This window comes from Seriola aureovittata, chromosome 23 (assembly GCF_021018895.1).
Source record: "Seriola aureovittata isolate HTS-2021-v1 ecotype China chromosome 23, ASM2101889v1, whole genome shotgun sequence".
In the NCBI taxonomy this organism is placed as follows: domain Eukaryota; kingdom Metazoa; phylum Chordata; class Actinopteri; order Carangiformes; family Carangidae; genus Seriola; species Seriola aureovittata.
The window spans coordinates 13,799,141-13,812,658 of NC_079386.1; the positions used below are offsets into that span (position 1 = coordinate 13,799,141).

The 13,518-nt window shown below is 43.3% G+C and overlaps 2 protein-coding genes and 1 long non-coding RNA gene across 4 annotated transcripts in view; 2 read left to right on the forward strand and 1 right to left on the reverse strand.

Moving 5' to 3' along the window:
• Positions 1–1,641, forward strand: part of actn3b (actinin alpha 3b) — a 35,452-nt gene extending 33,811 nt beyond the window's left edge. The window contains exon 21 of the mRNA XM_056368501.1: positions 86–1,641. Coding sequence (XP_056224476.1) covers positions 86–244 — 159 coding nt within the window. The 3' untranslated portion in view covers positions 245–1,641. The remainder of the gene's footprint in view (positions 1–85) is intronic.
• LOC130164074 (serine/threonine-protein kinase D3-like) lies at positions 939–13,359 on the reverse strand. Of its 2 annotated transcripts, XM_056368504.1 has the most exons (19): positions 13,179–13,357; positions 12,568–12,745; positions 10,027–10,165; positions 8,933–9,064; positions 8,645–8,799; positions 8,347–8,542; positions 7,544–7,627; positions 6,703–6,850; positions 6,173–6,296; positions 5,296–5,373; positions 4,851–5,061; positions 4,605–4,630; positions 4,460–4,532; positions 3,920–4,026; positions 3,651–3,812; positions 3,232–3,330; positions 2,877–3,144; positions 2,461–2,546; positions 939–2,094 (listed from the first exon to the last, which is right to left on the reverse strand). In XM_056368504.1, the coding sequence occupies exons 2-19, from the start codon at positions 12,721–12,723 to the stop codon at positions 1,957–1,959; spliced, it is 2,382 nt and encodes a 793-aa protein (XP_056224479.1). In that variant the 5' UTR covers positions 12,724–12,745; positions 13,179–13,357; the 3' UTR covers positions 939–1,956. The 2 variants fall into 2 exon arrangements, with proteins under 2 accessions (XP_056224479.1, XP_056224478.1); XM_056368503.1 differs by having other exon boundaries at positions 2,877–3,330; positions 13,179–13,359.
• Positions 3,881–5,119, forward strand: LOC130164077 (uncharacterized). Its single transcript, XR_008826545.1, has 2 exons — positions 3,881–4,018; positions 4,894–5,119. It is a non-coding gene; the product is annotated as an uncharacterized LOC130164077 (long non-coding RNA).
• Positions 13,360–13,518: the final 159 nt, after the last annotated feature.

Below are 13,518 nucleotides of genomic sequence, written 5' to 3' on the forward strand. Positions count from 1 at the left end.
TATCTAATCCTCACTGATGCATCAGTGGGTTTGTGCTATGGGCCATTACGACTCTTCAACTTGTTGCCTCTATAAATCTCTCCAGAGTTACATCACAGTGGAGGAGCTGCGCAGGGAGCTGCCACCCGAGCAGGCCGAGTACTGCATCAGCCGCATGACCAGGTACATCGGAAGCGACAGCCCCCCCGGCGCCCTGGACTACATCTCCTTCTCCAGCGCCCTCTACGGAGAGAGCGACTTATAAACACAGCTGCTTCTCTTCACCTCCTCCTCTCATCCCTTCTTCCCAGCTCCCCCTATTTCTCCTGTTTGGAGAGAGCAATTTAAACCCTTCCACTGTCCTTCTATACGCTTTGTTCTTATCATCTTTTCCTCTTTCAAATCTTAACTTCCTCCCCCTTCACTCATCCTTCTCCCTGCTCTTTCCATCTCCCGTAAACACTGCCTAGAGAGGGTGAGAGTAGAAGACTCTGCTCAAATCTTAGAAACTATGTTTGGACTGTCCCTCATTTCTTTTCAAGTGCCTTTAAAAACCAGAAGTGAGGCGGGTATTGCACTGAACTTATGTAAGCAGCATACATATAACATACCTGCCTTCAGGAGATGTTCAACAGAAGGTGGTGATGAGGGAGAAAGAAGTTTTAAAAAATCTTACATTGAGCAAAGCCTCCTGCTCTCCGCCCTCTCTCTGAGATGACATATTTTTTTGTAGAAGGGTAATTAAAGAAGAAAACATGATAAAAGAGCTGGTTGGTCAGTTGGCTTGGTTGGTTGTGTATTTGTGCAGATGCATGCAATGTTGAAGTTTAGAAATGCAAATGTCTTTGTGAGTCTCCGACTCTTCCTTAATCTCACACAAACCCAAACCACATCGTCAGTAGCCTGTTAACATTTCAGTCAGCAGAGGAGCGAAGCGAGTCGAGTCAGGTGCTACAATGTTACAAAGCCAGTCGAACACTGAAAAATCTCACTCTGTAAAAACAAAACAAAAAAAAACCTCAGCACTGTGAAACCTGAACGATAGCAAAGATTAAATTTAACCTGGAGATCTTGAAACCCTTAAGAAGCTCAGAAACACACGGAGGATGAATGAGAGCATCTAAACCGAAGCGCTGAATATTAAAATGAAGACTGCAAACAGAGAGAGCAGCTCAAAGCAAAGCACTGTGGGTAAATGTAGACAAAAGAAAGGGCCATGGCCGGATGGGGACTCAAGAAGGAAGACAGAAAGGCAAACTGTTATGGCCAGAGAGAACGATCCCACACACCTCTCTCCTCTCTATCCACGCTCCGTGCACGACATTTAAAGTGACACGGAGGAGGGACACAGACAGAGAGAGGTGTCGCGCAGTGAGAGACAGGGCATCAGGAAAGTTGTGGACTAAAGAAGAATCGATACTGTACGTGGGACCATGGCAGGCCTATGTCAGTGAGGAAGCTCATAGGGTTTTGGTCCCATTTTAAATGACAGGTCGGCCATGATAACCAGTGCGATTTGACTCGTGATGATTTTTTTCTTATCTGTGCTCCATTCTCCTCATCCTCAGCTCATTCATCACTGACGCCACAAAAACTCACTTTCACACAGTTCAAGTTTAAAAACTACAACTTGGAATAAAAAAGGAAAATTATATTACTAAACAGCAGTTGTTTGTGTTGTTTTTTCATTATGTTTACAACTAGATAAAGACTGATCTGTGATTTTTTTTTCTCCTGCATACAAGATTCTTTCATTTATCTTCCTGTTCCCACTAAAAACACCTTAATTCTAACATTGGTCACCACAGAAAACTGGGATGTTTAACAACCTACAAATGCCAAGAAAACTATAATTGGTTCCCTGCTCTCCCACAAATTCAGGATTTCGAGCATGAAGCGTGTCTCATTTCTGGTTTTATCTACGCTGCACAGACTAAAAACTGTCCAACCTTTAAACCCTTGTGCTGTGGTCGCGTGTCAGCTGAGGTGGGAGGGGAAATTCAGGCCTCTCTCCTGGGCGTAGCGTATCCAGCGCTCCTCGTCCCCTTTGTGTGTCAGATACCTGCAGCCCATCCTCTGCTCGAACTCCCTGAGGTCGCACCACAGCTCGAAGTCCTGCAGGGGAGACACAGAGGATGAAGGACAGCTGACATGATGGAAATGTTCTCGAGTCAGCGTCACGTCTAAAATAAAATGTTTGAATCCTAAAAGATATTTAACACATAATTCTTTAAATTTGTTTTCAATTCAAATCAGTTTTTGTTCCCTAATTTTTCTTAATAATACTGGTGTACATTGAAATTGAAATAATCCAATCTAAATATATTAGGAAAATTAAATTGTATTAAATGAATAGACTGATAACATACATGGCTTTTACAATGAACGATATCTTTGCCAACATCAGTGCGTTCAGTAAATGAAACCGGGATGTTAAAGTAATATAAAATGAATATGCCCTCAGTGTGTCATGTATATGACCTGCAGCCAGGTGTGTCCCAGAGCTTTGCCCACGCTGAACCTCCTCCTCACCGACACCTGCAGCAGGTTATTGATGAGACTCACCGCTGGGGAGAGAGAGAGAGCGAGCGAGCGAGCGAGAGAGAGAAAGAGAGAGAGAGAGAGACACACACACACACAAAGAAGTTGTTTTAAAAGTGGTGCACTGGAGTCACCCAGTGGCCAACAGGAGAAAACAGGTGACCCTATATTTAAAACATGCAAAATATTTCAACCGGTTTGAATGATAAAGTCAAAACAAACATGGAGTGCAGGGTTTTTAATGTTTCACTCACTGTTAACATCTTAATAATGCAACGAGGAGCTGGAACATGCTGATCAATGGAAAGAAAATGAATGATAGGAGGTTAAAACATATGAATAAACAAAGTTGTTACCCTCCAGTGAGATGGAGGCCCAGGTTTGTCGCGGGTACATGAAGGCAGCGTTGGTGATCTGCTGCCTGATGTCCTCGTCCTCGTTGAAGGGGAACGTCCCGCTCAGGCTCACATACGTGATGACGCCCACAGACCACATGTCCAGAGAGCGGTTGTAGCCGCTGCTGCTGATCACCTCAGGCGCCAGGTAGGCCGGCGTCCCCACGACCGAGCGGCGGAACGACTTCTCGCCGATGATGCGGGCGAAGCCGAAGTCGCACAGCTTCACCTGCAGCACGGAGAGCAGAGGTGACTCAGGAAGATGCTGTGACAACTTGCTTCTGCTGGAATTTGAATAAAAATCATAAAGTCGCACCTGAGGAAAGGGGTCTGCAGAGGCCAGAAGGACATTCTCAGGTTTGAGGTCGCAGTGAGCGATATGTTTGAAGTGCAGATAGCGCAAAGCCTCAAGGATCTGCAGCAGACACAAGCAGGAGACGGTTCTTATCAGCCTCATGCAGGAGGAGCCTCAGAAAAACATTCCTGTTCTCATGGTGCTGGGTCTCTGGACTGAGGAACAGCTGTCAGCACTAAAAATTACTCCATTTATTTATTATTCAAATATTCGCAACTTTTGAAGGAGAATTTAAGTAAAATATATAAAACATAAAAATAAAACTCTTAATCTTCTATTAAACTTTTATTGTGAAGGAGTCAGTAAACTGTGAAGACATGGACTCATCCCATCCCTGTAATGAGTCCGGAGCGTTTACTCATCAGTGCTGGATCTGATACCTGCAGAACCAGGAAGCGAGTGTTGCGTTCAGGGAGTCGTCCTTTCTCACTGGACAGAATCATCTCCAGCATGTCTCCATGGAGCTTCTCCATGACGACAAAGACGTGCTCGACGGTCTCGAACATCCCCTCCAACAGAACCACACCGGGGTGCGACAGATTCTGGACAAAACACATACACACACACACACGCGCGCGCATTACGTGTTACAGAAAATAAAAACACTACAGAGCCAACACGCATACATGCAATGAAAATGTTTGTGTACCTGCAATATGGACACTTCGTTCCTCAGCTGTCTGTCTTGTTTGGTGGGGAAACGCGTCTTGTCGATGACTTTGATGGCGACTGGTCGACCCGACTTCCTGTGAGTACCTGAGGAGTGAGAAAACACTTTTTTATAAAACTTTAATCAATGAAAAAATGCCTCACTAAGATTAATCAACTCAGATACAACACTTTCGGTGCAGCTCTGCGGCCTGGGTTTCAATATTTTCTCATTCTAAACCAATCAGTTCTTCTGCATGAACACATTTTGGAGTCACTTTATTTCACAGCTTCATAATTCTCCGTTTCTTGGGACGTTTCCTAGAATGAATTTGGTTCTAATTAAAACTTCAATGAATTCATTTCTTCGTGTTCTTCATTAACTGGTGCTTATAGAGTCTTTTCATCAGTGCACAGGAAGTCAGATGAATATCCAAACAGTGTCAGACTGTCTAAAAGGAAGTAAACAATTCAACATGAATAAAGAAAGAAGATTTAATTAGAAAATCTGCCAAAAAAACGAGAGAAAAAATCAGCTCACCTCTGTACACCACTCCAAACTGTCCTGAACCCAGCACCTCGTCCGTAAAGATCTGGTACACCGAGCTGATGTCCTGAAACACAAAGTGTTGGGGTGTGACAAACTAGTCTTGGGGAAATTGAGGAGTGAACAAGTTGATGCTTACCCTGCTGTCTCTGTGTGAATGATCATCTGGAAACAGAAGAGGACAGATACGATCATACAGATGGAAGATAATAATAATAATTATTGTCTAACAAACACTTTATATGATTCATTGCTTGTTTGTTATTTAACCTTATTAAAAATATCTACATTTATTATGATTTTATTTGAGTTTATGTTCCATCATCCTCATCAAAACATAGTTGGTCATATAATCTCATTATGTTTGATGTTCTTCTCGTCTCACCGCGGTTGTCGTCGTGTCCCTCGCTGCTCTCCACGGGCATCAGACCCTGACGGATGGCGCTCTCCCAGGACGGCCCGTCCTCTCCTGCCACCACGCAGTACACCAGCGAGGCCGTCACCACCTCAAAGGAGTGAGCGCTGTCGCCCGGCAACAAGGGCGTGGAGAGCTGGGCAGGGCCTCGGACCTGCAGCACCTCTGACAGAGGGATCTCCTGCAGGAGGAAGAGCAATACTGTATGAGGCGATTACAATAAAGGTGGTTAAACTATGGGTATTAGTTTAAAAAACACGTGTTTCCGCAAGTCAGACACCTCTGATGTGAACAAACCATTCTGACTCATTCTTATGTGATTCAGCTGGTGTCATTAAAGGTCAATCTCACTGTATAAAGCCACAGAAACATGACTCAACTACTAAATCGTTTGTTGCTAATGAAGATCTTTTACTTTGTAGTACTTGGTGCTGAGCTCGTTCTGGTACAGAGTGATGCTCTTCCTGTCCAAGATCCAGTAATGACGTTTCCTCTGGGAGAAGAAAAGACAGAAATAATTAATAATTCATCATATGTGTGGGAAGTTAATGACTTTGAATAAGTTAAGCATCAGAACAGACTTTCAAACTTCTTCTCAGTTAACTCAACATACTGGGTTGACTGAGTGTTTGTGGCTGGCTACGTTTGACCACTGGGCTCACATTCATATCTGTGTGTGTGTGTGTGTGTCAAATAATCTGCTTCAAAAGCTTCAAATAATGACTTAGACATCGACTCAAAAACCACCAGGCGTCAGCAGCTGAGAAACACCTTTGTGGATCAGATTAAGTGTTTGGTGTGGCCTCATTACATCATTCAACAAAAATGTGACACCACTTGTAACAACACAAAAAATGGCTCCTACTGCATATTTAAACAAACATGTATTTTAGCTCCCAGATATGCAAACAAGGACAGAAAAAAGCAAAAAATTAATTAAATTGAAAAAATTGAAAGAGGGATAATAAATAAAGACGTGTATGTGAGTATTTTATTTGATTTATTGTTGGGTTGGTCAGAGCTCATTTTCATCTGCAGTCTCCAAAGGTCACAATCAAAAGGTTTAGACTCTAATGTCACACACACTAAAACGTCACAAGCACATTCACAGATCTTATACCATAAAGACGAGCTGGATGTAAAACAAATAGAAAGTCAGTGAATATATTTTTTCCCCTATAAAAGAGGATTTACCAACAGAATCACTAACAAAACAGCTGCAGCTCTTTATGTCAGAGAGAGCCTGAAAGACATTTGCACAGAGTTTTAGTTTTAGTAGAAGTGTTTCTCACCAGCGTGTCAGTGTTGGTGTGGTGCAGCAGCCACCCCTCTCTCAGGACTCCACCGGCTCTCCTCTTAGTGTGATGCACCGACTGGACGAGCCTCATCAGAGGGATGTTGCTGCTGAAACACGGACTGGTGGAGGGACGGAGGACACACGATGAGAGGAAGTGAAGAAAAAAGGATCGTTTTGAGACTCAAACTGAATTTGTCACTTTGCTTTTTTCACTATCAGAGCCGTTGTGTTTTGTCAAAGTACCTCCTGAACACCTCCAGGTGGCAGCGTGTCCCAAAAGCTCCCTGACCACAACCAGGTTTGTCATGCAGATGTGTGCGCGTGTGTGCGTGTGTGCGTGTGTGTGTGTGTGCGCGCGTGTGCGTGTGTGTGTGTGTGTGCGTGTGTGCGCATGTTTAGGTGGTACATAACAACAGCTGCAAGTTATACTGAAACTCCCTGACAAGATCAGGGCATCACCACCACACACCGCAGTCACCTCTCAGATGGGATGACATCATCAGTATGAACTAACAGCCCTCTAACCTGATTGGCTCGACCTCCCTGAACTCTGCCGGCGAGTCACCGTCAGTGGACATCTCGTCGTCAGAGAGATCTAGTGTTGTTATACTGGTGAGCTCTGAGTCATTGTCGTCTGGGTCTGGTGGGCAGCTGTGACCAGCTGCTGTGGATTCTGGGAACACATTATGACATCATGGGCACAAAAATATGAGTCATGTGACTGATCATAACCTTCACATAATGTTTTTAAATTCGGAAAAATAGACTGAAATTTCTTAAATTGCTTGGTTTGGTTCAACCAACAGTCCAAACCCTGAAAATATTCACTTTAAAGTCAGAGAAAAGTACAAAATTTGAACATTTCAGAAACTGAAATGAAAACATGTTTTACATTTTTTCTTGATCTATGAGTTAAATTAATCAAATAATCTGAATTGATGTTAATTAGCTATAAAAGAGGTTGTTTTAATGGCTCATATTTCTTGCTTTTCCTGATATTATTATTTAAAGAACAGACAAATTCATACCCTGAGATTTTTGTCATTAGTATAAATATACAAATGCAGTTACACGGTATATTATAGGATCTTAAATCATAATCCTGGTTTCCTCAACAGGCTTTGATCACGATCATGCCACTAATCATCATCACTGTCTGGACACATGCGATGTTTCTGGGAGTTTAAAATCAGGCCAAGTCCTGAATCTATCAAATATCCTTAAGGAGGGTGAATCAGCTTTGACTCATCACAGCGTAATGAGAAGATCAGAGCGGGGGCCTGTTCAAAGAACCATGATCTAACAGAGTGACTGTCAGGCCCGGAATAGGAAGTGGAAACGAGGACCTCCAGGGATCGCTGCTCACCTTCGCCGTTGACGCCTCTCCTCTCTCCCGGACAGTCTCTGGGGACTAAAGGCTCGCAGCGCCGGTGGCAGTTAAACCTGCAGTCTGAGGATGAAGAGAGGATGAAGAGAGGATGAAGAGAGGAGAGGTGGCCGGTTCAAACTCTGACAGAAAAAGAAAGCTGCTCAGCCACAACATGAGGGCGACTCTCATATGTGTAAAAAATTGAAAATGACAATGCGAGAATTTAACTTTTAAATGTGATTTAAAGTTTAATTTCCTCCATTCAAATGATTTCTTCCCTTTCAGACTGAACTCTGACACACACGCAGGTATTAAAATTACAGATCTAGTTCGGTCCAGAGTTGAAGCTCTTTGACTCATCAAAGTCGAGGTTTTGTTGAGACACATCATCTAAAACTGGCCTCAGTGGAGGAACATGTTTAATATGTAATAACATCCACCCAGGAAACCACTGCTGCACGAGTTTGTGCTAACCATACACGTTTAATCTAAACGTGAGAATGTTATCACTGCATCACAAACGTTAGAGCAATAGATACTTGGACATGGTTTTGAATCTTCCTGCAGAAAATGAAAACTCTTTTCCTCCAGGTACAAACAACATCAAGACACAGATTTTGACTCGTACTGCGAGAGGCCTCTTCAGTCTTGGCGTCAGAGGCTCTGAGGCTCTGTTCATCAGCAGAGCCGATGAAAGCCTCTTGACAAAATGTAGCTCACAAAACTGCAAAAGAAAAAGCTTCTGCAGTCTCAATCATTGGACGAGACAATCCTCTAGAAAAGTTTCTCAGGCGTCTCACCTGAGCACTGCAGCCCCTGTCTGAAGAGCCCTTTGAGCAGCCGGTGGCAGTACTGGCACACGGTGGGTTTGGTGTAGCTGTGGATGTGGAAGGTGTGAGGGACCTGAGCCCTGCTCTTGTCCCCACACCCGACACCCATCCACACCGGAGGCTCTGCCCAGGACGGAGGCCTGGATGAGGGCTTGGACATGCTGATCTGGTGAGGGACAGGACAGTGGAAGTCATTGGTGAAGATCATCAAAAACAATGTGTGAACTTTGTAAACCCTTTTAAAAATAAACTGCGGCTACTTCCTCACCTCCTCCAGACTGCCTCCCGCCTGATTAGAGAGGGAGTGCACGCGGGGTCGTCGGGGAGGAAACAGGGAGAGGCTGGTGCTGACCTGACGCCGCGCTCGACTACAGTCGTTGGGCAACTGGAAGGCGCAACGTTTATGGAAGTCCAATCCACACCCTGGAGAGAGGCAGAGGTGGACAAGCCGCTCGTGGTTCGGTGAAAGCGTTTGACCAATGAATAAAATCTCTCACCCGCCCGCTGGCTAACGACACTGACTGAGGTAAATAACGAGTAGCGTGAGCAGCTTTACCGTCACATTTTAACCCCTGTCGAACGAGGCCCCACAGCATTTCTCCACAGTGGTGACAGAAAGTGGGAGTCCGGTACGAGTAGACCAGCAGGGAGTGTGGACGGATCCTCATCTCGGTCACCGAGGCTGATACTGAGTCAGATCAACAAGAAGAGACGGATTGAAATCTGAAATATATTCACACTGACACTGTTTGGCAAGAATGAATACTGAGCTTTTAGGACGGTGCTCGACACCTGTGTTTTATAACCATCATCTTGCATGCAGGGGTCAAAGCTTAGCAGAGTGGTGGGTGCACAGGTCCACATCTGTCTCATCTCATCTGTTTGTTTTCTGTCTGATCGACTTCTCACATCTTTTTTTTTTTTTTTTTTTACTTGTTGCACCCTGTTGATTTTGTAATTAATTGTTTGAAAGAAGAGCACCACGTGGAATAAAATATAAATTACTAATAAAACATAAACATAATTAAAAAAAAGTTAACATATTTACATTCCTGTGAAATACATAATATTATAATTTCCAGCTGTTCCTGATGTTGTCATCAATCAAAATTACCTGTAAGTAGAAGTGAGATTCAAGTGCCTGAATTTAAAATGAAGCTTTTGACAGTGTTGCTTCTTTAAGGGCCAGTTTTGCAGCAGATTTGTATTTCATGAAGTGAAGTGCAGCCAGAGGCGTAAGAAAATAAGGTTTACCTGCCAAAACAAGCTTCACAGGGACATTCAGTAACTTTGTGATGTGTGCCGGCATAAAGAAGCACTGACTGATAACTGAACAGCCTGTGTGGCTCTGAGGAGGATGGAATTGAAATACTTGAAAACAAATTACCTTTAATTTGAAAAATGATGGCTTCTCCCAGTATTTATGAAAATATCCCTCCAAAATAAGACACATTTCTCCTAAATAAGCTGTTGTAACAAAACTATGGATAGCATGAAAGTCCAAAACATCTGTGATTTGGAAATGTGCAGTGTTGAATGAATGAATTAACTGTGAATCAGCCAATAAAAAAAGGGACAATGGGATAAAGAGCCAATAGATTACTGATAGTAAATCCACAGTAAGTTTTTTTTCTCCTGTTGACTTCTGACCTGCGATGATGACCTCGATGAGGTCTCCATCCTGCAGCTCGTCGCGGTCTGTCAGGCGCTGCAGCATCTGCTCAGAGGCGGGCTGATGTCTGAACAGCAGAATCTTCTCCCCGACGCCGACCACGCTGCAGTCTGGAGCCTGAACACACACAGAGACTCGGGTTGAGATAAGCTGAATTTAAAACATCACTACTTATTCTCACTTTTCCAGCATCATCATTTCTCTATTTATACTTATTTAAAATAGAGCACCAATAGCTGAAAAGACAAAGAGGCTGTTGGTTTGTATCCTGGACGAAAAAAGAAGAAACAAAACGCGGGAAAATACATGAGGAAATGAACAAGGCTTTAAACCTCCACTGCACATGTTCCAAAATATGTAACTGTTCAATGTGGAAAAAGAGGGAGCGTAAATATTTAGCCAGTGTTGCCTGGTCAGAGAGCAAGAGATGGAGTTGGAGCAACCTGGAGAAAAAGCTCAACATGTCGAGAAAATCTGCAACGATTCTGTAAACAAGCTACAACCATCACAAAGCACGACCTAGTTACAGTTTCCACAAGACAGAAATAAGTGCTTGCAAGATAAAGAGATCAAACATGATACAATCTGAAACGCTGAACACAGTCACGTCCGTCTGTCACTAATGATTTGCCCTTTTCACATCTGCAGGGGTGCAAGGTGGCAAAATAGATATGCAGCACGTTTGAGAAACGGTCCCGAACATACAGTTGGGTGATGTGCCGCAGGTCAGCTGTGGTTCAACACACGACGTGACTGTGAACAAAGGAGTGAGGAGGCAGAAAAAGAATCAGTGCTCTGCTCAGTCAGTAACATCATCAGCTGGGTCTGATGTCGTTCAGCGATTTTTATCATCTATAAATCTTGAGTGAGAAGTTTCACAGCCAGCTGAGTGTTAAATCTATCGTCCTCTATGTAACACTTCCTTCTACCCGGACATACAAGCTGTGACAAGCAAGAGGAATGTAATGGGATCTAGGTCTCTGCCCAGGTAGAAGTATTAAAGTCTATATCATAAAGTTATACAACATTAGGCATCAATATTGGAGATACAAGGTTTCCACCCAGCAGTGACGCATATACACAGTATGTGATATATCTGCAGTAGTGCGCTCGTGTTGTTGGGTTTGTTGTATACAGTGCACACACACATTCTTCAGACTGCGCTGACCTGCTGCCTGGAAACAACAGATCAAAGCTGAAAGGAAGGTTGGTGTGTGCGAAGGGGAAGAGTGTGTGTGTGTGTGTGTGTGTGTGTGTGTGTGTGCGTGCGTGCTTGAAATGGAGGGGGAGAGGCTGTGGTCGGAAAATTTGCTGCGCTCTTGTCGACCACACAGTCCCTATAACAGAGGCAGTGTGAAGACCAGACCTGCACACACTGACAGAGTCACCAACACCTGCAATTCATGACCATCCTTATCTGACCTCAACTACAGTTTCAGTGCAGCATTCAAATTACTGGTTGTAGATTCAAATGCTGCTCTGACAGACCGATAGTTACTCTGTCAGTCCTGTTTTCTCTTCACCATGTTAGAAAGTTTGAACTGGTTGTATCGCTCAAACTACAAAACACTGCACTGCTCCAGATCTGGTTTACTGAGCTGACATCTAACCCGATTTAACAACGCAGGTTATATGAAATGCAGGTTAAATCAGATGTGTGTGTGTGTGTGTGTGTGTGTGTATAATCAGCCAAAACCACTACAACATCCTTCAAACACTGCATAATTCATCCATGCACAAACACTTAGGGGTTTCTCAAAGCCACACTATACATAGTAACCTACACAGTCCTCCTTCATGCGCGAGGTGACCTTTTCAAAATCTACCTTTTACTTCCTGACAGTTTTGACAAGCCTGAAAAACTCGAAACGTCACATGAAATATTTTCCAAGTGGGACTGTATTAGCAGGTTGTTTTTTTTTTTTTCTTGTTTACCATTTGTTATCACTGATAATGCTTTTGCAGCAAGTGCTGTGCCCAAGAACATCCCGATCGCCGTCATCACAACTTTCAACGGCAGATTTTTACCTGCAGCTGTGGGATTTGATCCAGACACATTCTTGTCAAAAGCAAAACTTGTGACTTGCTTGTTACCAACTCCAGCCATCTGTTGCAGATCCATTCAAGGAGATTAAAACAGGCAGCGAAACTCATTTCAAGACAAATCACTCAGCTGTTTTGTTAAAGCGACAACAAATTTAGTGTCAAACTTCCATAAAGAAGGGGGATAGTGGTCAAAACTGATGCAAAGATAACCTGACTTTTATTCTCGAATGAGGATTAAGCTCTAAAAATGCTGTATCCTAGAATTCCCATGATGCAACTCAACATCGTAATGAAATTTTAGTCTCAAGCTGAACTTTGTTTTTTTTTGGAAACGCTCTTCCAGTGCAACAGTAAAGCCTAAATACTAAACTAAACATCATGTGTAAAATGAGTGGGATGCCCCTTTAAGGCTCCTCTGAGGGTTCCTTGTGTAATGCCTAACACACTCACCACCAGCGAGATGTTTTGATTACCTTGCGCTCTATGACCTCTGCAGCCAGCCTCTTGGCATGGCGGTAGCTCAGGTTGCTGGCAGGGACTCGAACCACCTCCCTGAACAGGCCGAGCTGGAACTGGACTAGAGCCGGCACCGCGAGACTGGTGGGACTGGAGGGAGCCACTGCGGACATGGAGAGGAAGCCTGTGGGAAAACTGTTCACACAAACAAAGATAGGAAAGAGCAGAAAATGTGATGAGCAGATTCTGGTTTGAGAGTTTTTGATTAAAAATAAACAAAAAGCTGCTGAGGTTCAATGTGGCATTTCAAAATAAAACACATTTTTGGTCACTGTGGAATGGTTGAGATCTTAAGTAATGTTGAGGATATAAACATTTCTACATACATACATACATACAATATATATATTTACATATATGTTGTCTACCAACTGCTGTACCAGTTTCTTATTATTGGAATCACCAGCATGAATAGGTAAATGACTTAATCTTTTCATTAACAATGTTAAATAACAACCATTGTAGTATTATATTCAGGATATAAATAAGCTTCAGACAGACAACTTCCTGTTGCCACAATAAAAACACTTTAGTACCAACTCAGTATACTTAAAGAGAGTAATCTTACTTTCTAACCCTGGTTCATTCAAGCTCCGATGTTTCACCTCAGTCGCAGAACAGTATCTCAACAAGGTTACAGCAGATCACTCTATCAGTGTGTCACCCATTCTCCTCATCATTTCTGGTGAGTCTGGTTTCCTTTGTGTGGGGTTCAGCTGTCTATGAGACAGGAAGTTACAGAGAGACTCACATGTATGAAGGCTGTGACAGTGTACGGTTAACACCCCCAGCCATAGCTGTGAAAACGATCTCTTTCTCACACACTCACACTCACTTTGAAATGGTCAAACCCATTTCCGTTCACGTTCAAAGTCGCCTTTCAGTCATTTCTGACGTCAGATATGAAG